Genomic DNA, 22403 nt, shown 5'->3' on the forward strand with positions numbered 1-22403 from the left:
TGTTCCAAGATGTCGACCCAGTGACAGTGAAGGAACGGGGCAACATATTTCCATCTCAGGACGGTGAGTGGCTTGGAGGAGAACTTGCAGAAGGTGATGTTCCCAGGTATCTGCTACCCTTGTCATTCTAGGTGGAAATAGTGGTTGGTTTGGAAGGTGCTGTCTGAGGATCCCTGGTGACTTGATGGGCTTGGAGGAGGAGGACTATTCAAGACTATTGATCAAACGCATCAATGGGCTGAAAAATGGTAGATGGAGTTCAAATTTGGATAAATGCGGGGTATTACATTTTGGTACAACAGGGCCAGGACTTATACAATTAATGGTGCGGCATTGGTTAGTGTTATAGAAGAGAGGGACCTAGAGGTTCAGGTACTTAATTCTTTGAAGTTTGTGTTACAGGGTGGTTAAAAGGTGTTTATCACGCTCGCCTTCATTGCTCAGTACTTTGAGTTTGAGAGTTGGAAAGTCATGTTAGATGACATTAGAATGTTGGTGAGGCCTCTTCTGGAATACTGGGTCCAGTTCTAGTCACCCAGTGGTAGGAAGGACATTAAGCTGGAGAAGGTTCGGAAGGGATTTACCAGGATGCTGCCAGTATGGAAGGTTTGAGTTATAAAGATAGAGACACGATAGTAACACACATTCTTATTTACATTAAAAGATGAGTTGACTGGGTTGATCCCTGTCATGTCCCTCCTGACAGAAAAATCCATCAATCCAGAATACCCTTTTTATCGTGATCACCAGAGCTCACAGTCTTTTTGTTATCTAGCCACAGTATTTGCAATGGTACAGTGCAAAAAGATGTTAGACTGAGTCACGCTTAACGAAAACAGACAGGTATATTTGTTTTAAAAAACTTCTCAGAGCAGTGCGGAAATCAATTTTAATACATGACGACAAAAAGTGGGGGGGTGCAGATGTATGGAGGTCATGCACTGGTCCTGTTGTGAGGTAACACATTCTACCAGCCTGACCATGTGACACCCTGAGCATTGCTTTGAGATTGGCAAAGCATCTTCTGGTCTGGACGGAGTGTGCGGTCAGCTGTGGGAGGGAGTGACTAGTCTCTTGTTCTTTGGTGGTGGAGGAGGCGGTGGAGACTTAGGGCCTTTGGTGTCATCTGGCGTTGGCAGACAGGCAGCCTGTTGGGAAGGAAATGCCAAGAGAAAGTCAACAAAGAGTTGTTGAGCAGAGTGAGGTGCAGCAAAAGTCCCGTCTTGTCACCACTGGCAAGATTGTGTTGGCAGTTTGGGGGTGATTTACCCAGCCAAAGTTCTGGGGACCCTGATTCGAATCCCACCATGGCAGATGGTGGAATCTGAATTCAATAAAAAAAAGTCTGGAATTAAGAATCTACCAATGACTGTGAAACTGTTGCCGATTGTCTGAAAAACCCACTAATGTCCTTCAGGGAAGGAAGCTGCCATCCTCACCTGGTCTGGCCTACATGTGACTCCAGACCCACAGCAAAGTGGTTGATTCTTAACTACCCTCTGGGCAATTAGGGATGGGCAATACATGCTGCCCAGCCAGCAATGCCCTCATTCTGTGAATGAATAAAAGGGAAAATGAAAAAGACCTGTCTTTCTCTCTCCACAGCGGCACAGTCAATCATATGTCTCTGGTTTGTCCCTCAGTGGGTGAAATTTCCACTTTGTCCCCACTTTCCTTTCACCCCCTAAGCCTCACAATCTTCCAGGTTCTTGATCAAAGTGAAGCTCCATTGCTGGTTTGTCAAGTGTTTGGCTGGTACTTGATGCTTCAGTCCTCCCTTAGAATGATGATGTGGCATTCTCGTTTAACTTCAAATCTTTAAAAGAAAACAATTTTCTCCCTTTTCTTTGAAACCCAAATCTACCGACTTTGGGCAAACCGCAGATTGGTCAATGACCAATGCCAACTAATCAGGTCATAAGGCTAATCACTTTCAAAACTGGCATGAATAACAGTGTGACACAAGGTGTCCAATGACTCGATCACAGTGACAGGGAGGTTAGAGGTTACAAGGCCCCAGAGCTGGCCACCAAAGGGCCTCTGTATTGCTAAGCTGGTTTTCATTGCATGTGGTTTAGCCCCATAAAATGAGCACCACTGTATCAAGTCCAGACCCCATCATTTTCATTTAATTGTGTGTTTACGCTAAGTATAGCTACTGAGAAGTTGTGAAGGGAGCTAGATCATATGAAGAAGGAAAAAGATTAAGGCCACTTGGCATTTCGAGCCTGCTCTGCCATTCAGTAAGACCACAGCTGACCTGAATTTAACCTCAACATGACATTTTTTAATTCATTCACAGGTTGTGGGCATTGCTGGCTGGGCCAGCATTTCTTGCCCACCCCTAATTGCTCAGAGGGTAGTTAAGCATCGATCACATTACTGTGGGGCCTGGAAACACATGGGGGTCAGACAAGGTAAGGATGGCAACTTATCCGTCATAAAGGACATTCGTGATCCAGTTGATTTCTTCCCCTCAACTATTCACAATGACTCCATGGCCTTTATTGACTCTTAATTCTAGACATTTTTTTTATTGAACTTAAATTGTCTAGGTGGGATTTGAATTTGAGTTCCCATAACATTACCTGGTCTCTGGATCACTGGTCTAACAAAAACATCACTAGAACATTGGCTCCCTTGTAACCTCCTCGAAATCTTTCATCCCCTTGGTGATCAAGAATTGGTCTACCTCTGCATTAAAAATATTTCAATATTCTGCATTTTGAGGAACATTGATGAACATCAGATAGCACAGAACAGGAGCCTGGATTGTCGGGCTCCAAGTAAGTGTCTTCTCTTATCATCCTCTGGGTAAGGTGATGGTGAAGTCACCACAGTCCCAGTGGGCTTCCTCATCATTAGAGAGAGATGACTGGTGGTGGTTTGACTTAAGGGTCACCTTGGCTCAAGGCTGAGGTGGGATCTTCATGGTGACGTCAGTTGGTATGGGAATTGAATCTGTGCGGTTGGTGTCATTCTGCATCGCAAACCAGCTAAGTTTGCTAACCGACTGCTTCCTCTGTATGTGGTCATGTTCAATTCAGCGACTTTTTGTTCACTCTCGAGAGTGCGTTTCTCACAGTTCTACTATGATGTCAACTTAATTACAATGTTCAATGTCAAGCTAAACGTGCAGCCCAAAGTGTCCCATGACAAACCTGCAGTTAAGTGCACAGATTCTTTTTTTTAACGTGAATACAGTTTTGACTCACCTTATTCTGGAACTGCTCATTAGCTGACCCCTGGTGGATGGGGAGACTCAGAGGGTCGCCCTGATCCTGGCTGAAATTCTCCAGGAGCAGAGGGTTAATTTTCTTTGGCAATGGGGGAGGCCTGGCACTCTTTACCCGTCCACCGAAACCATTGAGTACAGTAAAGGCCTGTCCTGTAGAGCACACAGAGAGCACCAGTGGGTGTTAGCAATCAGAAGCCTTACCTAGAGGACGCAAACGTTTGGGCACTATGACAGAATGCTGGAAAAACTTAGCAGGTCTGGCGGCATCTGGCGAGAAACAGAGCTAATGTTTTGAGTCTGGTTTTGCTGTTGAAGAAAAGTCATATTGGACTCAAACATTAACTCTGCTTCTCTCTCCACAGACCCTGCCGGACCTGCTGAGTTTCTCCAGCACTTTCTGTTTTTATTTCAGATCTCAGCATCTGCAGTATTTTGCTTTCATTTGACTGTTCGGTCACTTGAGTTTTACTGGTCCTGTCTCATTCTCCACTTTTGTCCCTGCACTGTTTTGGGCCGGCGATAGCAGGGGTAATAAACAAAATATTGGTTAGGCCACAGCTGGAGTATGGTCGCCGCACTAGAGCATTGCGTGGAGGGGGTCCAGAGGAGATTCATCAGGACGTTGCCTGGAATGGACCATTTCAGCGATGAAGAAAAGCTGGATAAGGTCATAAGATATAGGAGCAGAATTAGGGATGGGCAATAAATGCTGGCCTAGCCAGTAGCACCCTCATTCCATGAATGAATGAAAAAGAATTAGGCTATTTGGCCCATCGATAAGCTTGGGTTGGTTTCTTTGGAGCAGAGAAGGTTCAGCAGAAACCTGATTAAGGTGTAAAAGATTACAAAAAGATCTTGAACAATTGAGTCAATGGGCTGAGGAGTGGCAGATGGAGTTCAATTTGGATAAATTCAGGGTGTTGCATTTTGGTAAAACAAACAAGGGCAGGACTTATACAATTAAAAATATGCCTTGGGTAGCGTTGTAGAACAGAGAGACCTAGGGGTTCAGGAATATATTTTTTTGAAGCTTGCATCACATGTAGACCAGGTGATTATAAAGGCGTTTAGCACACTTGCCTTCACTGCTCAGTCCTTTGAGCAGAGGAGTTGGGGCATCATGTTGAGATTGTACAGGATGTTGGTGAGGCCTCTTCTGGAGTACTGTGTCCAGTTCTCGTTGTCCTATTATAGGAAGGATATTATTAAGCTGGAGAGGGTTCAGAAAAGATTTACCAGGATGTTGCCAGGAATGGAGGGTTTGAGTTATAAGGAGAAAGTATATAAGCTGGGACGTTTTTTCACTGGAGCATAAGAGATGACCTTATAGAGGTTTATAACATAATGAGGGATTTAAATAAAGTGAATGGCAGTTGTCTTTTCCCTAGGGTGGGGGATTTAAAGGCTAGGGGGCATATTTTTAGGGTGAGAGGAGAGAGATTTGAAAAAAGACATAAGGGGCAACCTTTTTACACAAACGGTGTGTGGAATGAACTTCCAGAGGAAATGATTAATTGGTACAGTACAGTGTTTTAAAGATATTTGGATAAGAAATGTTTGGAGGGATATGGGTCAAGCGCAGGCAGGTGGGGATGGTTTAGTTTGGGATGATGCTTGGCATGGACTAGTTGGACCGGAGGGTCTATTTCCATGCTGTATGACTCTATGACTCTATGAGGGGCATTGTCAGAAAGCAGCTATTCCCCTTAGTCGAAGGGTCCATAACAGGGGGCATAGTTTGAAAGCTAAGGGCAAAAGGTTTAGAGAGTATCTGAAGAATTTCTTTTTCTTGAGAGTGGTGGGAGTCTGGAATGCCTTGCCTGGAAATGTAGTTGAGGTGGGAAACCTCACAACCTTTTAAAAGTACTTGATGAGCATTTGAAATGTTATAATATTCAAAGCTATGGGTTAAGTGCTGGAATGTAGAACCAGTGTACATTTAGAGTAGTTTCTGTTGGTTAAGACTCGATGGGCTGAAAGGCCTCTTTTGTTCTGTATGATTCTTTCAAGGAGGGAAGGAGAAGGAAGTTTCCTGTCGGATCACAGGATGCTCCATCAAAAGCGGCTGTCAAAATCCAGATCAACACACTGCTGAAAATAATTTGAAAAGGGAAGTGATGGGATGGAATGAATGAAACACAGGAGATGGAGTAAATAATTTAACCCCTTGTGCCTTTTTGGCCAGTTGATAAGAGCAGGGCAGGTTTGCATGAAATCAACATGCGTTCCCTTGCCACACATTCCCCAATACCTTTGTAGGGTGCCGCATTGCAGGTCTAGCCACTGGTTAGAAATTACAGGAAAGAAAGAGATTATCATTCTAGGAAAGTCCTCCCTTACTGAGGCAGAGTACAATTCAAGACAGCCTTTTGATCAAAAAGACCAAGGTCACTGCCCTTTGTGTAATCTGTACTGGCAGTGGGTACAGCAGTGACTGGTGGGGCTCAGTTGGTCACTTCTCTCATCCTCAAGTGCAGCAGGTTGTGGATTTATGTCCTGCCACAGGGCTTTGAGAATAAGAATACAGCTGATCCTCTCCCATGCAGTACGCAGGAGGTGCTGCATTGTTGGTGGTGCCATTGTTTAGATGAGAGGGGGTCATATATTGGACTGAAAACTGTGTTACTCTGTCTACAGATATTACTGAGCCCACATGGTGTATCCATCCACTGTGGCTCCAATGACTGTCTCACTTAAATGAATTTCGATATAACCAGTCACTTATTGAAACTGCACTCATATCATCGTGATGCCCAATAGCACATCCTATGGCACCACCTTGAAGAGCAAGTAGAGGTTTCCCTGGCTAATATTAATCGCTTAACCAACATCTTGAAACAGGTCACCTAGTTATTATCAGATTGCTGTTTATGGGAGCTGGCTGCATGTCAATGAGTTGGTGTGTTTTCTCCATTATAGGAGTGACTACGCTTAAAATGCTCTTCGCTGTCCTCAAGGTGATTTGGGATTTCCTGAGGTTGTGAAAGGCGCTATATAAATACATGCTGTTTTTTATATTTCCACTTGCTTCAGGCCAGTCTGTACTGGCTTTTCGTTATTTGTTCACGGGATGTGGGTGTTGCTGGTTGGGCCAATATTTATTGCCCACCCCTAAATGCTGTGGAGAAGGTGGTAGTATGCTGCCATCTTGAACTGCTGCAATCTTTTGGGCTCAACCCCTTAGTTCAGACCAGCCAAGTTAGCTGCATTTTGAAAAGGGAAGAAGGTAGGTTTGCTATATTATGGTTAACTGGCCAGAGAGCCTCCTTTCCTGAAGGGGAGCCCTTATCCAAGAGGTTTCACACTGGGAGATCAGAATGAGAGGGTGTGCTGAGTTGCCCATTTGTGGAGCAGAGGAGTTGAGAGATGAAGGAAGGGAACAGGGCGCAGCATGTGAAAACACCTTGATGCAGCACCTTACCTGCTGGACTTGCAATGTTTTCATCAGCAGGCTGTTCTGAATTGGGATTGCTTTCCACCATTCTCGTGTTGCCCACCAAGTGTGACAATCGTGAAGGCTCCTGGAAACAGATGGGAATTAACATCATCGAAAGGTCGTCGTGAGTAATCGGCTCTGGTGGGATTTGGCTTAAAGACCCCCACCTTTCCCAGAATAGTGACATTCTCCCTCGAGTGCGCACACACACACTGGACTGGATTTCACACAAGTTGCAAGGAACCCTCATAACATTTAAGAAGTATTTAGATGCACATTTGGCGATGCTAAGACATACAAGTCTATGGGCCTATTGCTGGAAAATAGGATTAGAATTCCGAGGTGGTAGTTTTTGACTGATGGGCTGAATGGCCTTTTTTTTCTGTAGATTTCTATGACTCTATGAACATGGAGCTACCTAAAAATGACGGCCTGATCTGATTCTGAAATTCCCAGCTTGTCGTTCCTGGCCGCAGTGATTCTCACTGACATACGACAGGACCAGTGAGTCTGTACCCTGTATCCTAGATCTACCTGGCTCCTATGTAGAGGTAAGCATTTCCTGGTCACCACAATCTCTCCCTCTCCAATTACCCCACTGAAAATACCCATGGAATAAGGCCACATTCTCAAATAACTTACGGTTGACAGTCCCAGAGGAGTCATGAACCACTGTCTGCATTCAGGAATCTTTTGAACAAAAGCCTCAAAAAGTCTTTTCTATGCTCCCCATGTGCACGCATACCACCTCAATGACAGCTTATGCCCCCTCATCCATTTCCATGGAACTTTATAGTCCTATGCCAACTCAAAGACAATTCATGGCCTCCCATCCATGCCTGATGACCTCTCATACCCTCCATTCTAATCCATGGCCTTTCCATAGCCTTTTAATCAGTGTACATTACATATAGAGCCAGTGAATCTTACATGTGTGAAACTACTTTGGGGAAAAGAAAAACATTCATTTTGAGAAATAAATGGTGTTTCTACAAGCTGATAAAAGCGTAAATGAAATAGTTTCATTAAAGGATAAATAACAGAAGCATTAAGCACTTGACAAGGGAAAGCAATGACATTGTAGCATTTTGTTGGACAAATAACCCAGAAAGCTAGGTAATGGTCTGAGGAACCAAGTTTCAAACCCACCATGATAAATAATGAAATTTCAATTTAAAAAAATCTGAATGATGACCATCAAACAATAGTCGTTAAAAACTCTTCTAGTTAACTAATGCCTTTTTGAGGAAGGAAATCTGATGCACCCAGACTGGCCCTCCATGTGACATTCCAGACCCACAGCAATGTGGTTGACTTTTTACTGCCCTTCAAAATAGCTCAGCGAACTACTCAATTTCTTAAAAACACCATGTGATACCAAGGAATGAAACAAGGTGGACCACCCAGCATCGACTTCAGCGCTAGAAGTGCAAAAATGGCAGAAACAGCCCTGTTGACCCTGCAAAGTCCTCTTTACTAACATCTGGGGGTTAGTGCCAAAATTGGGAGAGCTGTCTCACTGGCTAGACAAACATCAGCCTGACATAGTTATACTCATGGAATCATACCTTACAGACAATATCCCAGACACGGTTATGTTTTGTCTCACTGGCAAGACAGACCCAGCAGAGGTAACAGTACAGTATTAGACAGTCGGGAGGGAGCTGTCCTGGGAGCTCACATTGACACCAGGCCACAAGAAGTCTCATGGCATCATGTCAAACGTGAACAAGGATACCTCCTGCCAATTACCACGTACGGTCCTCCCTCAGCTGAGAAATCAGTACTCCTCCATGTTCACCAACACTTGGAGGAAGCACTGAGAGTGGTCAGGGCACAGAATGTACTCTGGGTCGGGGATCTTCAGTGTCGACCATCAAGAGTGACTCAGCAGTCACACTACTTATTGAACTGGTAATGTCCTAAAGGACATAGTTGCTAAACTGGGTCTCCAGATAGGGATTAAGGAACCAACAAGAGGGAAAGACATATTTGACTTCTTGACATTTAGCACCTGCCTCAGATATTAGTAGGGAGGACTTTGCAGGGATGACAGGGCTGAGTTGTAATTTCTGGTGCCTAGGTCAATGCCAAGTGATCTGATTGGTTTCATGCCTTTTTTTTGAGACTTTTTAGTCATTTGAGCAGCTTGCTAGGCCATTTCAGAGGGCAGTTAAGAGTCAACAACATTGCTGTGGGTCTGGAGTCACATGTTGGCCAGACCAGGTAAGGATGGCAGGTTTCTCTTCTTCAAGGGCGTTCATGAACCAACGGGATATGACTAACTTTTGATTTCAGATTATACTAATAGAATTCAAATTCTAATGGCTGTGATGATAGGATTTGAACACATTATCTTCCAGGGTCTCTCAACTGTCCCTCAGGGAGTGGTGGAATATAGTTAAAGAACCTTTGGCCCGTCATTTCCAGGTAAGTCAAAAATAACAACCTAACTAATCAAATCCCGTTTTCCAGCACTTGACACAGAGCCTTGTGTACATCCAAATGTTTCTTAAATGGGTTAGTAAATTTGCGGATGACACCAAAATCAGTGGAGTTGTGGATAGTGCGGAAGGATGTTACAGGTTACAGAGGGACATAGATAAGCTGCAGAGCTGGGCTGAGAGGTGGAAAATGGAGTTTAATGTGGAAAAGTGTGAGGTGATTCACTTTGGAAGGAGTAACAGGAATACAGTGTACTGGGCTAATGGTAAGATTCTTGGTAGTGTGGATGAGCAGAGAGATCTCGGTGTCCATGTGCATAGATCACTGAAAGTTGCCACCCAGGTTGATAGGGTTGTTAAGAAGGCGTACGGTGTGTTAGGTTTTATTGGTAGAGGGATTGAGTTTCGGAGCCATGAGGTCATGTTGCAGCTGTACAAAACTCTGGTGCGGCCGCACTTGGAGTATTGAGTACAGTTCTGGTCACCGCATTATAGGAAGGATGTGGAAGCATTGGAAAGGGTGCAGAAGAGATTTACCAGGATATTATTGCCTGGTATGGAGGGAAGGTCTTATGAGGAAAGGCTGAGGGACTTGAGGCTGTTTTCGTTACAGAGAAGAAGGTTAAGAGGTGACGTAATAGAGACATACAAGATGATCAGAGGATTAGATAGGGTGGACAGTGGGAGCCTTTTTCCTCAGATGGTGATGGCTAGCACGAGGGGACATAGCTTTAAATTGAGGGGTGATAGATATAGGACAGATGTCAGAGGTAGGTTCTTTACTCAAAGAGTAGTAAGGGCGTGGAATGCCCTGCCTGTAAAAGTAGTAGACTCGCCAGCTTTAAGGGCATTTAAATGGTCATTGGATAAACATATGGATGATAATGGAATAGTTTAGGTTAGATGGGCTTCAGATTGGTTTCACAGGTCGGCACAACATCGAGGGCCGAAGGGCCTGTACTGCGCTGTAATGTTCTATGTCCTATGTTCTAAGAGTTTCTGTCTCTAACACCCTAACAGGCAGTGAGTTCCAGATGCCCACTACCCTCTGGGTGAAAAAGTTCTTCATTACATTTTTTCATTGGAGCGAAGAAGGATGAGAGGTAACTTGATAGAGGTGTACAAGTTGATGAGAGGCATAGGTAGTCAGAGACTTTTTCCAAGGGCGGAAATGACTATTACAAGGGGGCATAATTTTAAGGTGATTGGAGGAAGGTGTAGGGGAGATGTCAGAGGTAGGTTCTTCACACAGAGAGTGGTGGGTGTGTGGAATGCGCTGCCGGCAGTGGTTGTGGAGTCAGATACTTTAGAGACTTTTAAGCGACTCTTGGATAGACACATGGAGGATAGTAAAATGTAGGGTATGCAGGGTAGATTGATCTTAGTAGGATAATAGGTCGGCACAACATCATGAGCTGAAGGTCCTGTACTGTGCTGTACTATTCTATGTTCTATATTAAACTTTCCGCCTCTTACCTTAAATCTATGTTCCCTGATCATTGATCCCTCCATCCAGAGATGGTAAACTCACAGAAGCAGCACTTTGGTCAAGGGCCATAAGTGAATAAGAACTCACTTCAAGGGGACCCTCAGGAAAAGTTGAAAGTGACTGATCTGCATGTGTGCATTTGATTGTAAACGTTCAGTTCGTTATTTGCAATGTTTAATGGGGATCAGAGAAATGTAGCCATGACACGTTCATTGCATTGTAGAAGTTCACAACCTTCATGTTAGGTCATTGACAGATAAAAGACAATTTCCCCAAAATATGGCTTATATGCTTCTCAACCCAATTCTTCTGCCTTCTCCCTGTAACTCTTGATCCCCTTACTAATCAAAAACCTATCTATCTCTGCTTTAGATACACTCAAGGGACTGCTGTGGAAATGAGTTCCACGGATACTGGTTCACCTCAAACCAGGAAGACAGGGATTTTACCCAATGGAATGTGATTGCCATATAGTGAGGTACCTCGGTGATGTCTGGAGGAGGAGGAGCAGCCACAGATAACTTTCTGGAGGCGAACAGCCCGCTGACTCTGTTCTCCTTCCTGGTGAACTTCTTCTCCTCAAAATCTTTCAACCCACTGTCCTGCGATTTCTCCTGGGAACGGGAGCTCTGCTTCTTTGGCAATGGTGGCTCGGCCGCACTGTTAGGAACAATAACAGCGGCTTGCATTTAGATAGCGCCTCTCATAACCTCAAGACAAAGCACGAGACAACCAGCGATATACTTTTCTGAAATATGGGTTACTGTTGTAAGGCAACTGTCAATCAGCACAGATACATTCCTACAAACACCGATCTTTTTTATCTCGCTAATTTTAGTCTGAGGATGAACACAAGTCAGCATTTTTCAAATAATCCTTTCATGGGATTCGGGTGTCTCTGACTCAGCCAACATCTGTTGCCCATCCCTAATTGCACTTGAGAAGGTGGTGGTGAGATGCCTTTTTGAATCTCTGCAGTCCATGAGGTGCAGATACACCCAACAGTGCAGCTAGCATTCCATGATCTAACAGGGGTGAGCAGAGAAATGCTGGCCTAGCCAGCAATGTCCACGTCACTGATAGTAGGAACCGCAGATGCTGGAGAATCCGAGACAACAAGGTGCAGGGCTGGATGAACACAACAGGCCAAGCAGCATCATAGGAGCAGAAAGGCTGACTTTTCGGGCCCAGACCCTTCATCAGAAAAGGGGGAGGGGAAGGGAGTTCTGAAATAAATAGGGAGAGAGAGTGGGAGGCGGATAGAAGATGGATGGAGGAGAGGATAGGTGGAGAGGAAACAAACAGGTCGAAGAGGCGGGGATGGAGCCAGTAAAGGTGAGTGTAGGTGGGGAGTTAGGGAGGGGATAGGTCAGTCCAGGGAGGACGGACAGGTCAAGGGGGTGGGATGAGGTTAGTCGGTAGGAGATGGGGGTGCGGCTTGAGGTGGGAGGAGGGGATAGGTGGGAGGAAGAACAGGTTAGGGAGGCGGGTATGAGCTGGACTGGTTTTGGAATGCGGTAGGGGGAGGGGAGATTTTGAAGCTTGTGAAATCCACATTGATACCATTGGGCTGCAGGGTTCCCAAGCGGAATATGAGTTGCTGTTCCGCAACTCATCCCTCACACCCCGTCCACGCAATAAGCCGCAACTCATCCCTCACACCCCGTCCACGCAATAAGAACCAAAAAAGAATCCCCCTCGTCCTCACGTACCACCCCACCAACCTCCGGATCCAACGCATCATCCTTCGACACTTCCGCCATCTGCAATCCGACCCCACCACCAAAGACATCTTTCACTCCCCACCCTTATCTGCTTTCCGGAGGGACCACTCTCTCCGTGACTCCCTTGTCCACTCCACACTCCCCTCCAGCCCCACCACACCCGGCACTTTTCCCTGCAACCGCAGGAAGAGCTACACTTGCCCCCATACCTCCTCCCTCACCCCCATCCCAGGCCCCAAGAAGACTTTCCACATCAAGCAGATGTTCACCTGCACATCTGCCAATGTGGTATACTGCATCCACTGTACCCGGTGTGGCTTCCTCTACATCGGGGAAACCAAGCGGAGGCTCGGAGACCGCTTTGCAGAACACCTACGCTCGGTTCGCAATAAACAACTGCACCTCCCAGTTGCAAACCATTTCAACTCCCCCTCCCATTCCTCAGACGACATGTCCATCCTGGGCCTCCTGCAATGCCACAACGATGCCACCCGAAGGTTGCAGGAATAGCAACTCATATTCCGCTTGGGAACGCTGCAGCCCAATGGTATCAATGTGGATTTCACAAGCTTCAAAATCTCCCCTCCCCCTACCGTATCCCAAAACCAGTCCAGCTCATCCCCGCCTCCCTAACCTGTTCTTCCTCCCACCTATCCCCTCCTCCCACCTCAAGCCGCACCCCCATCTCCTACCGACTAACCTCATCCCGCCCCCTTGACCTGTCCGTCCTCCCTGGACTGACCTATCCCCTCCCTAACTCCCCACCTACACTCACCTTTACTGGCTCCATCCCCGCCTCTTCGACCTGTTTGTTTTCTCTCCACCTATCCTCTCCTCTATCCATCTTCTATCCGCCTCCCACTCGCTCCCTATTTATTTCAGAACCCCCTTCCCCTCCCCCTTTTCTGATGAAGGGTCTAGGCCCGAAACGTCAGCCTTTCTGCTCCTATGATGCTGCTTGGCCTGCTAAGTTCATCCAGCCCTGCACCTTGATGTCCACGTCACTGTGTGCCAATAGTTGGGAGAGAGGATGTGTCAGATGATAGCAAAGTATTGAACATGTGGGTTGCTTTGACCTGGAACTTCTTGAGAGTTTATAGGAGCTGTGTGCATCCAGGCAAATGTGGAGTATTCCAACAAACTCCTGACTTGTGCATCGTAGATGGTGAACAGGCACTGGGAGACAGGAGATAAGTTATTCACTGCTGGATTCCCAGCCTCCAACATTTTCTTGCAGGCGCTGTATTTATATGTGGCTAGTCCAGTTCAGTTTCTGACCAGTGGTAACCCCTGGGATGTGGATAGAGGATTCAGTAATGGTGAGGTCATTGGGTTTCAGAAGTTTGATGTAATGTCAAGGGACAGGAATATATATTGGTACTTTTAGGGTTCAGCTTGTGATTGATTGCTGCACTTATTCTTAGTTATTACGCATCATTAAGGAGGGCCCAGGCCATTGGGTGTGACATCATTCAACTTGAAGACAATAAGACCATAAGACATAGTAGTAGAATAAGGCCATTTGGCCCATCAATTCTGCTCCACCATTCAATAATGGCTTATATGTTTCTCAACCCAATTCTTCTGCCTTCTCCCTGTAACCCTTGATCCCCTTACTAATCAAGAACTTATCTATCTCTGTCTTAAATACACTCAAGGACTTCTGTGGCAATGAATTCCACAGATTTATCACTCTCTGGCTGAAGAAATTCTGCATCATTTTATTTCTCATGGGTCATCCCTTCACTCTGAGGCTGCGCCTCAGTCCTAGTAACTCCTACAAGTGAAAACATATTTTCCACGTCCAATCTATCCAGTCCTTTCAGTATTCTGTACATTTCAATCAGATCCCTCATCATCCTTCTAAACTCCATTGAGTACAGACCCAGAGTCCTTGACCTCTCCCCATATTGAAAGCCCTTCATTCCCGGATCATTCTTGCAAACCTCCTCTGGACTCCCCTCAACACCAACATATCATTCCTGAGATACAGGGCTCAAAAGTGCTTGCAATATTTTAAATATGGTCTCGTATAGCCTCAGTAGTACATCTCTACACTTGTATTCTAGCCCTCTTGAAATGAATGCTAACATTGCATTTGCCTGCCTAACTGCCAACTGAACTTGCATGTTAACCTTAGGAGAATCCTAAACTGGGACTCCCAAGTCACTTTTGTGCTTCAGATTTCCAAAGCCTTTGCCCATTTAGAAAACAGTCTACATCTCTACTCTTCCTACCAAAGAGCATAACCTTAAGCTTTCCCATATTGTAATCCATCTGCTACTTCTTTGCCCACTCTCCTAGCCTGTCCAAGTCCTTCTGCAGACTCCCCGCTTCCTCAACACTACCTGTCCCTCCACCTGTCTTTGTGTCAACTGCAAACTTAACAGCAATGCCCTCAGTCCTTTCATCCAGATCTTTAATGTATAACATGAATGGTTATGCTCCCAACATGGGCTCCTGCAGAAGTCCGCCTGTCACTGGCTGCCACCCTGAAAAAGACCCCTTTATCCCCACTCTCTGCTTTCTGTCAACCAATCCTCTACACTTCATAAAGTAAGTCCTTGTCTGCGAAACATCTGGGGTCGTACTGAGGATGTGAAAGGCTGTGAACAATTAACAATTCTTTCTTGCCTTACCTCTCTCCAGGCACCTTGGGTGATTCTTTATCAGAGCTTGAAGAACTCAGGGAACTCAAGGAGATCACAGACAGTGGCCGAAATGATCGGATCATGGAGCGAGGGCGACTTCCTCCACCTCCTCCTCCTCGCCTCTCCTCAAAAAGGGACTGGAAGAAGAGTAACACAAAGAGAAGAGATTACTTTCTCAAGCTTTTTCAGGATCTCAGCCTCCTTTTGACAATGTGATTCTTCTTTGGTTTATTTAAGGAATCAAGCACTGGAGGGGTCCAGATTAAAATAAGCCTGATTCAAGCAACTCACACTCAGGATTAAATTAAGGATCTCATTCCAAGAAGTTTCAAGCCAATGAAACATTTTTTTTTTTTCAAACAAACATTACAGAAGTGAAACATGAATAAACATCCAAGACTATATTAGTACTGAGAAGGTGTAACCTTCAGGAAAGGTTGAACAGACTGAGGCTCTTTGTAGGGAAGGCTGAAGGGTGAACTGTTGTACATGTGTTCAGATATAAGCATAGAGCACATTTGTTAAAAGAATTGTGAACTAAACTATGGACATTAGGGACAGAGCAGGAAGCGATTTAAGCGTGACTATCGTGGAGTAAGTCATTTGACACACTCAATGTCATGTGAGCTGGTGTCACTTTTGCGATCTTATTGATAATTGTTGCCTTATAATTGCAGAGATCTTTCAAATGACGGAGGTGATCCACAGGATAGGTGTTGAGAAACATTCCCTACTTGGGTATTGCTCAAATCTTAGGGTCAAAAATATCAGACAGACATTAATAAATCCAATAGGAGGTTATTCAAGACACTAAAGGATTCAGAAGCAATTTCTTTACCTCAAAAGTGGTGAGAAGGTGGAACTAACTACGATGTGAAATGGTTGAGGCAAACAGCAGAGGTGCATTTAAGAGGAAACTAGATGAACACATGAGGGAAAAGGAATAGAAGGATATGTTGACAATGTAGGATGATAAAGGTTGGGAAGAGACTCTTTGGACCATAAAAACTAAACTTAATTAGTTTGTACAGTTTTGAATTACTTGTTACTTTGGTTAGACCCTCGGCACGCGACTCTTATACCTATCGTGTTATTCCAGTCATTTGGTTTGTCTCCAGCACAACTTTACTTTTATTTTTTTCTAATTGTGTTTCTGCCTCATTTAATCAGATTATAGGTCATCCCTTTGTTTGTTATTGAGCTGTTGACACTCTATTCACACCATCTAACATTTCAGATCATCTGCAGGGACTTATTATTCGACACTCCACACACACCATTTGTGTGATCTTTGATCTCCTTGGCCTTGATCTCTCTGCTTATAAATTCTTTGCCTTTGTGCTTCTCTCTCACTTCACCTGATGAAGGGGCTATGCTCCAAAAGCTTCTGATTTCTGATAGAATCCCTACAGTGTGGAAATGGGCTCTTCGGCCCAAAAAGTCCACACCAACCCTCAAAGCATCCTGCTTAGCCCCCCTATAACCCACACATCCTTGAACACTATGGGCAATCTAACATGGCCATTCCATCTAGCCGACAGATCTTTGGACTGTGGGAAGAAACCGGAGCACCCGGAGGAAACCCACACAGACACGGGGAGAACTTGCAAACTCCACACAGACAATCGCCCAAAGGTGGAATTAAACCTGGGTCCCTAGTGCTGTGAAGCAGCAGTGCAAACCATTGAGCCACCGTGCTGTCCAATTTTTTTTTTCAAAGTTGGGACCATTTGGACTATAACCTGGTGTCCTGTGACTTCTGACCTTGTCCACCCCAATCCAACACTGGCACCTCCCACATCATGTATTGTATCTTTGTCAATGTATATAATTCTGTTATCCCGAATGACTGGCTGTTGATATTGAGGATAGGACTGCGTTGGTCACAGGGAATAATTTTAAAATGGTTATACTCAAGTTATCTACCTGCCTTACATCTTATTGCATTTGTCTTTCTTTTTTTAATCAATCAGTTTCCCCTATGAGAAACACATAGGCATTTCCTGACCAAGATCCAAGTGTACACAAAGATCTGTTGGGTTTTATTTTGTGGCTTTAATGAAACACATTCCATGCGCTCATCATCTCTTAAAGAACTTCCTGACATCAGTCCCAACTTTTGACTTTTGAACCAATTTGAACTTATGACCCAGTCCCTTCACTCAGCCCATAAGACCATCAGAAATAGGAACATGAGAAGGCCATTCAGCACTTCACAGCCACCTGCCTCTGATTTCCTCACTGATCAAGAAGCTTTCGATCTCAGCCTTAAACATAGACGAGCCCCACATCTCTCTGTGGCAAAGAGTTCCAAAGACTACCATCCTCTGAGAGAAGAAATTCTTCTTCATCCCTGTCTTAAATTGGTGTCCTTTTATTCTGAGACTAGTCCTAGATTGCTCCTAGACTCTCCCATGAGGGGAAACATCCCCTGCAACAGTGCCCCCATTCCCCCTCTCACAATTTGAATGACTCCATGGACTCACCAGGTCTCGCACTCCATACTCATTCTCCACCTTCGTTTTGAGCTGGGTAAAGCACTCCTCCATCCGATCGTGGAAAGGTTTCAGAGCTTCAGTGACCTTCTTCCCATGAACTCTGATCCCTTCCTCCAGCAATGGGATCTTCAAAGGAGAGAACAAGAGATAAATGACAATCTTCGAATGGCACCAAACTTCTTGTTTATTGTCCAGGGTTTAGAAAGTTGAAAACAGATATTATATTCTCCTTTTAAAGCCCCTAGGTTCACCATACTTGGGGGACTGTGAACAGTTCCAGTCTCCATACCTACACAGAAAACAAATTGAAGAGGCACTGGAGAAAGTGCAAAAATGGATTTACCAAAATTTTTATCTTAATTCACTTGTGGCACTGGACATCATTGGCTGGGCCAGCGTTTATTTACCATCCTTAGTTGCCCTTGAGGAGGTTAAGATTACAGGGAGAGGGTGCAGAGGAGATTTGCCTGGGCAAAAGAGTTTCAGTTATGAAGAGAGATTGAATAGACTGGCGCTGTTTTCATTAGAACAGAGGAGATTGAGAGGGTAATGATTGAGATGTATAAAGTTATGAGAGGCATAGGCAGGGTAGACAGGAAGAAAGTTTGCCTCTTGATGGAGAGATCAATGACCAGGCAGCACGGATTTAAGGTAAAGGGCAGAAGGCTTGGAGGAGATGCGGGCAAAACATTTCTCACCCAGAGGATGGTGGCAATCTGGAACTCACTGCCTGTAAAGGTAGTAGAGGTAGAAACCCTCATAACATTTGACAAGTATTGAGACGTGCACTTGCAATGCCAAGGCACACAAGGTGATGAGCCAAGTGCTGGAAGATGGGATTAGAATAGATGTTTCTGATTGGCAGGGACGTGATGGAGTGAAGGGCCTTTTTCTATTATTTCAGAGATAGCAGGAACTGCAGATGCTGGAGAATCTGAGATAACAAGGTGTAGAGCTGGATGAACACAGAAGGATCTAGGCCCGAAATGTCAGCCTTCCTGCTCCTCTGATGCTGCTTGGCCTGCTGTGTTCATCCAGCTCTACACCTTGTTATCCACTTTTTCTATTATATAGTTTTCTCTGAATTTACGGAACATGACCCAAGCTGTTTTTGAGCTGGCAAAGTTTCTTGTAGTAAATTGTAGACAGAGCTGCAAGTCTTGATCTTAAAACTCACATTGTCTTGTGAGCAACTTCCTTCAGATCTTGGATCGACCCCTATCTCTGAATCCACCTCTGGTTTCCAAGGTATCCCTGGCTCCTCCATTCTGGCCTCATGTACGTCTCCAGATGTGCTAACTCCACTAATGGTATTTTACTGTCCTGCTCCTAAGTTTTGGAATCCACTCCCTGACTCTTTAGGTCACTCCCTCGCACCCGGCAGGATCTGCTCTCATAAAGGTAGAGTATTGTGCAAATCCGAAATAGGGACAGAATGTGATGAGCAAAATCAAAAGGTCTCCAGAAAGAGAAATAGTGTCGGATCTGACTCTTCTTCAGAGCTCAAGGGGCTGGGAAATGGTATGTTATAGTCACATTTTTGGATCATTGGAATGCCTTCTGGGATAGAAGTGACCTTTGTAAGAAGGACAAATTGCACCTGAATTGGAAGGGGCCTAATATACTGGCAGGGAGATTTGCTAGAGCTGCTTGGGAGGATTTAAACTAGTAAGAGAAGGAGGGTATGTGTGGAGGTGGGACCTAGGGAGACAGTGAGGAAAGAGATCAGTCTGACCCTGGTACAGTTGGGAAAAGGAGTAAGTCAAACAGACAGGGCAGGCAGGAACAAAGTAGAAAATGAGGTAGGACTGATAAACTAAAATGCATTTATTTCAATGCAAGAGGCCTTACAGGTAAGGCAGATGAACTCAGGGCCATGGTTAGGAATATGGGAATTACAGTGATGTGGCTCAGGGATAGACAGGACTGGCAACTTAATGTTCCCTGGTATAGGAATGCTATAGGAAGGATCGAGAGGTGGGGGGCAAGAAAGGAGGGGGTGTTGTGCTTTTGATTAGGGATAACATTACAGCTGTATTTAGGGAGATATTCCTGGGAATATGTCCTGGGAAATTATTTGGTGGAGCTGAGAAATAAGAAAGGGATGATCACCTTATTGAGACTGTACTATAGACCTCCAAATAGTGGGAAATTGAGAAACAAATTTGTAAGGAGATCTCAGTTATCTGTAAAAATAATAGGGTGGTTATGTTAGGGGATTTTAACTTTGCCATCATAGTGTGAGATTGCCATAATGTTAAGGGCATGGATGGAGAGGAAATTGTTAAGTGTGTACAAGAAAATTTTCTGATTCAGTATGTGGATGTACCTACTAGAGAAGGTACAAAACTTGACCTACCTTTGGGAAATAAGGCAGGGCAGGTGACTGAGATATCAGTGGGGAAACACTCTGGGTCCAGGGACCATAATTGTGATAGTTTTAAAATAGTGACGGAAAAGGATAGACCAGATCTAAAAGTTAAAGCTCTAAATTGGAGGAAGGCTAATTTTGACGTTATTAGGCAAGAACTTTCAAAAGTTGATGCGGGTGGATGTTTGCAGGTAAAGGGATGGCTGGAAAATGGAAAACATTCAAAAATGAGATAATGAGACACAGTATGCTCCTGTTAGGGTGAAGGGCAAGGCTGGTAGGTGTAGGGAATGCTAGATGACTAGAAAAATTGAGATTTTGGTCAGGAATAAGAAGGAAGCATAGGTCAGGTATAGACAGCAGAATTCAAGTGAATCCCTAGAGGAGTATAAAGGCAGTAGGAATATACTTATAAAGGAAATCAGTAGGACAAAAAGGGGACATGAGATAGCTTTGGCAGATAGGGTTAAGGAGAATCCATAGGGATTCTACAAATACATTAAGGACAGAAGAGTAACTAGGCAGGGTATTGGGCCTCTTAAAGGTCAGAAAGGCTGCCTATGCGTGGAATGGCAGGAGATGGGGGAGATAGTAAATAAATATTTTACATCAGTGTTTACTGTTGAGAAGGATATGGAAGATAGTGAACGTGGGGAAATAAATAGTGACATCTTAAAAACTGTCCATATTACAGAGGATGAGGTGCTGGACGCCTTAAAATAGATAAAGGTGGATAAATCCCTGAGACCTGATCAGGTGTACCCTAGAACTCTGTGGGAAGCTAGGGAAGTGATTGCTGGGCCCCTTGTTGAGATATTTGTATTATCAACAGCCACAGGTGAGGTGCCTGAAGACTGGAGGTTGGTTACTGTGGTGCTCCTATTTAAGAAAGGTAGGAAGAAAAAGCCAGGGAACTATAGACCAGTGAGCCTGACATCAGTGGTGGGCAAGTTATTGGAGGGAATCCTGAGGGACAGAATTTACATGTATTTGAAAGGGCAAGGACTGATTAGGGATAGTCAACATGGCTTTGTGCGTGGGAAATTATGTCTCACGAACTTGATTGAGGTTTTTGAAGAAGTAACAAGGAGGATTGATGAGGGCTGAGCAGTGGATGTGATCTATATGGACTTCAGTAAGGCGTTTGACAAGGTTCCTCATGGTAGACCAGTTAGCAAGGTTAGATCACATGGAATAGAGGAAGAACTAGCTTTTTGGATACAGAGCTGTCTTGAAGGTTGAAGACAAAGTGTGGTAGTGGAGGGATGCTTTTCAGACTGGAGGCCTGTGACCAGCAGTATGCCCCAAGGATCAGTGCTGGGTCCACTGCTTTTCTTCATTTATATAAATGATGTGAATATGAACATAGGAGGTATGATTAGTAAGTTTGCAGGTGACACCAACATTGGAGGTATAGTTGACAGTGAAGATGGTTACTTCAGAGTACAACGGGATCTTGATCAGATGGGCCAATGGGCCAACAGGTGGCAGATGGAGTTTAATTTAGATAAATGTGAGCTGGTGCATTTTGTTTGGGTAAATCAGGGCAGGACTTAGACAGTTAATGGTAGGGTCCTGGGGAGTGTTGCTGAACAAAGAGACCTTGGAGTGCAGGCTCAATGTTCCTTGAAACTGGAGTCACAGCTGGATAGGATAGTGAAGAAGGCATTTGGTATGCTTGCCGTTATTGGTCAGTGCATTGAGTATAGGAGTTGGGAGATCATCTTGCGGCTGTACAGGACATTGGTTAGGCCACTATTGGAATACTGCATGAAATTCTGGTCTCCCTGCCAATAGAAAGGGTGTTTTGAAACTTGAAAGGTTTCAGAAAAGATTTACAAAGATATTGCCAGGGTTGGAGGGTTTGAGCTATAGGGAGAGGCTGAATAGGCTGGGGCTATTTTCCCTCGAGCATCGGAGGCTGAGGGTGACCTTATAGAGGTTTATAAAATCATGAGGGGCATGGATAGGATGAATAGACAAGGTCTTATCCTCAGAATGGGAGAGTCCAAAACTAGAGGGCACAGGTGTAAGGTGAGAGGGGAAAGATTTAAAAGGGATCGAAGAGGCAACTTTTTCAGGCAGAGGGTGGTATGTGTATGGAATGAGCTGCCAGAGGAAGTGGTGGAGCCTGGTACAATTACAACATTTAAAAGGTATCTGGGGATGGGTTCATGAATAGGAAGGGTTTAGAGGGATAAGGGCCAAATGCTGGCAAATGGGACTGGATTTATTTGGGTTATCTGTTTGGCACGGACGAGTTGGACCACAGGGTCTGTTTCTGTGCTATATTTCTCTATGACTCTATGACTGTATTTGATGGAGGGGAGAAGAAAAGAGTGGGAAAGATGGGGATCATGGCCAGAGCTCTCGCTGTCTAGAGTCCATCACTTTCCAGCTCACCTTGTTTCTAAAGAAAAGTCATCTTGGACTCAAAAAGCAAACTTTGTTCGTTTTCCACATGTACACCTTGACCTGCTGAGCACCTGTTCTAATATCCTTCTATCGGATGATTCTCCAACAAACTATGTTGAAAATAAGAGATAGTAGGA

The 22403-nt window shown here is 44.7% G+C and overlaps 1 protein-coding gene across 1 annotated transcript in view; it reads right to left on the reverse strand.

Moving 5' to 3' along the window:
• Window positions 1-875: 875 nt before the first annotated feature.
• Window positions 876-22403, reverse strand: part of LOC109931733 (dedicator of cytokinesis protein 1-like) — a 1067415-nt gene continuing 1045887 nt past the window's right edge. The window contains exons 41-47 of the mRNA XM_048601800.1: window positions 17469-17606; window positions 14971-15119; window positions 11090-11267; window positions 6660-6759; window positions 4319-4423; window positions 3216-3388; window positions 876-1148 (exon numbers count right to left, since the gene is read on the reverse strand). Of these exons, the coding sequence (XP_048457757.1) occupies window positions 1047-1148; window positions 3216-3388; window positions 4319-4423; window positions 6660-6759; window positions 11090-11267; window positions 14971-15119; window positions 17469-17606 (945 nt within the window). The 3' untranslated portion in view covers window positions 876-1046. The remainder of the gene's footprint in view (window positions 1149-3215; window positions 3389-4318; window positions 4424-6659; window positions 6760-11089; window positions 11268-14970; window positions 15120-17468; window positions 17607-22403) is intronic.

The sequence above is a fragment of the Rhincodon typus genome, chromosome 1 (genome assembly GCF_021869965.1).
Source record: "Rhincodon typus isolate 14 chromosome 1, sRhiTyp1.1, whole genome shotgun sequence".
Classification (NCBI taxonomy): domain Eukaryota; kingdom Metazoa; phylum Chordata; class Chondrichthyes; order Orectolobiformes; family Rhincodontidae; genus Rhincodon; species Rhincodon typus.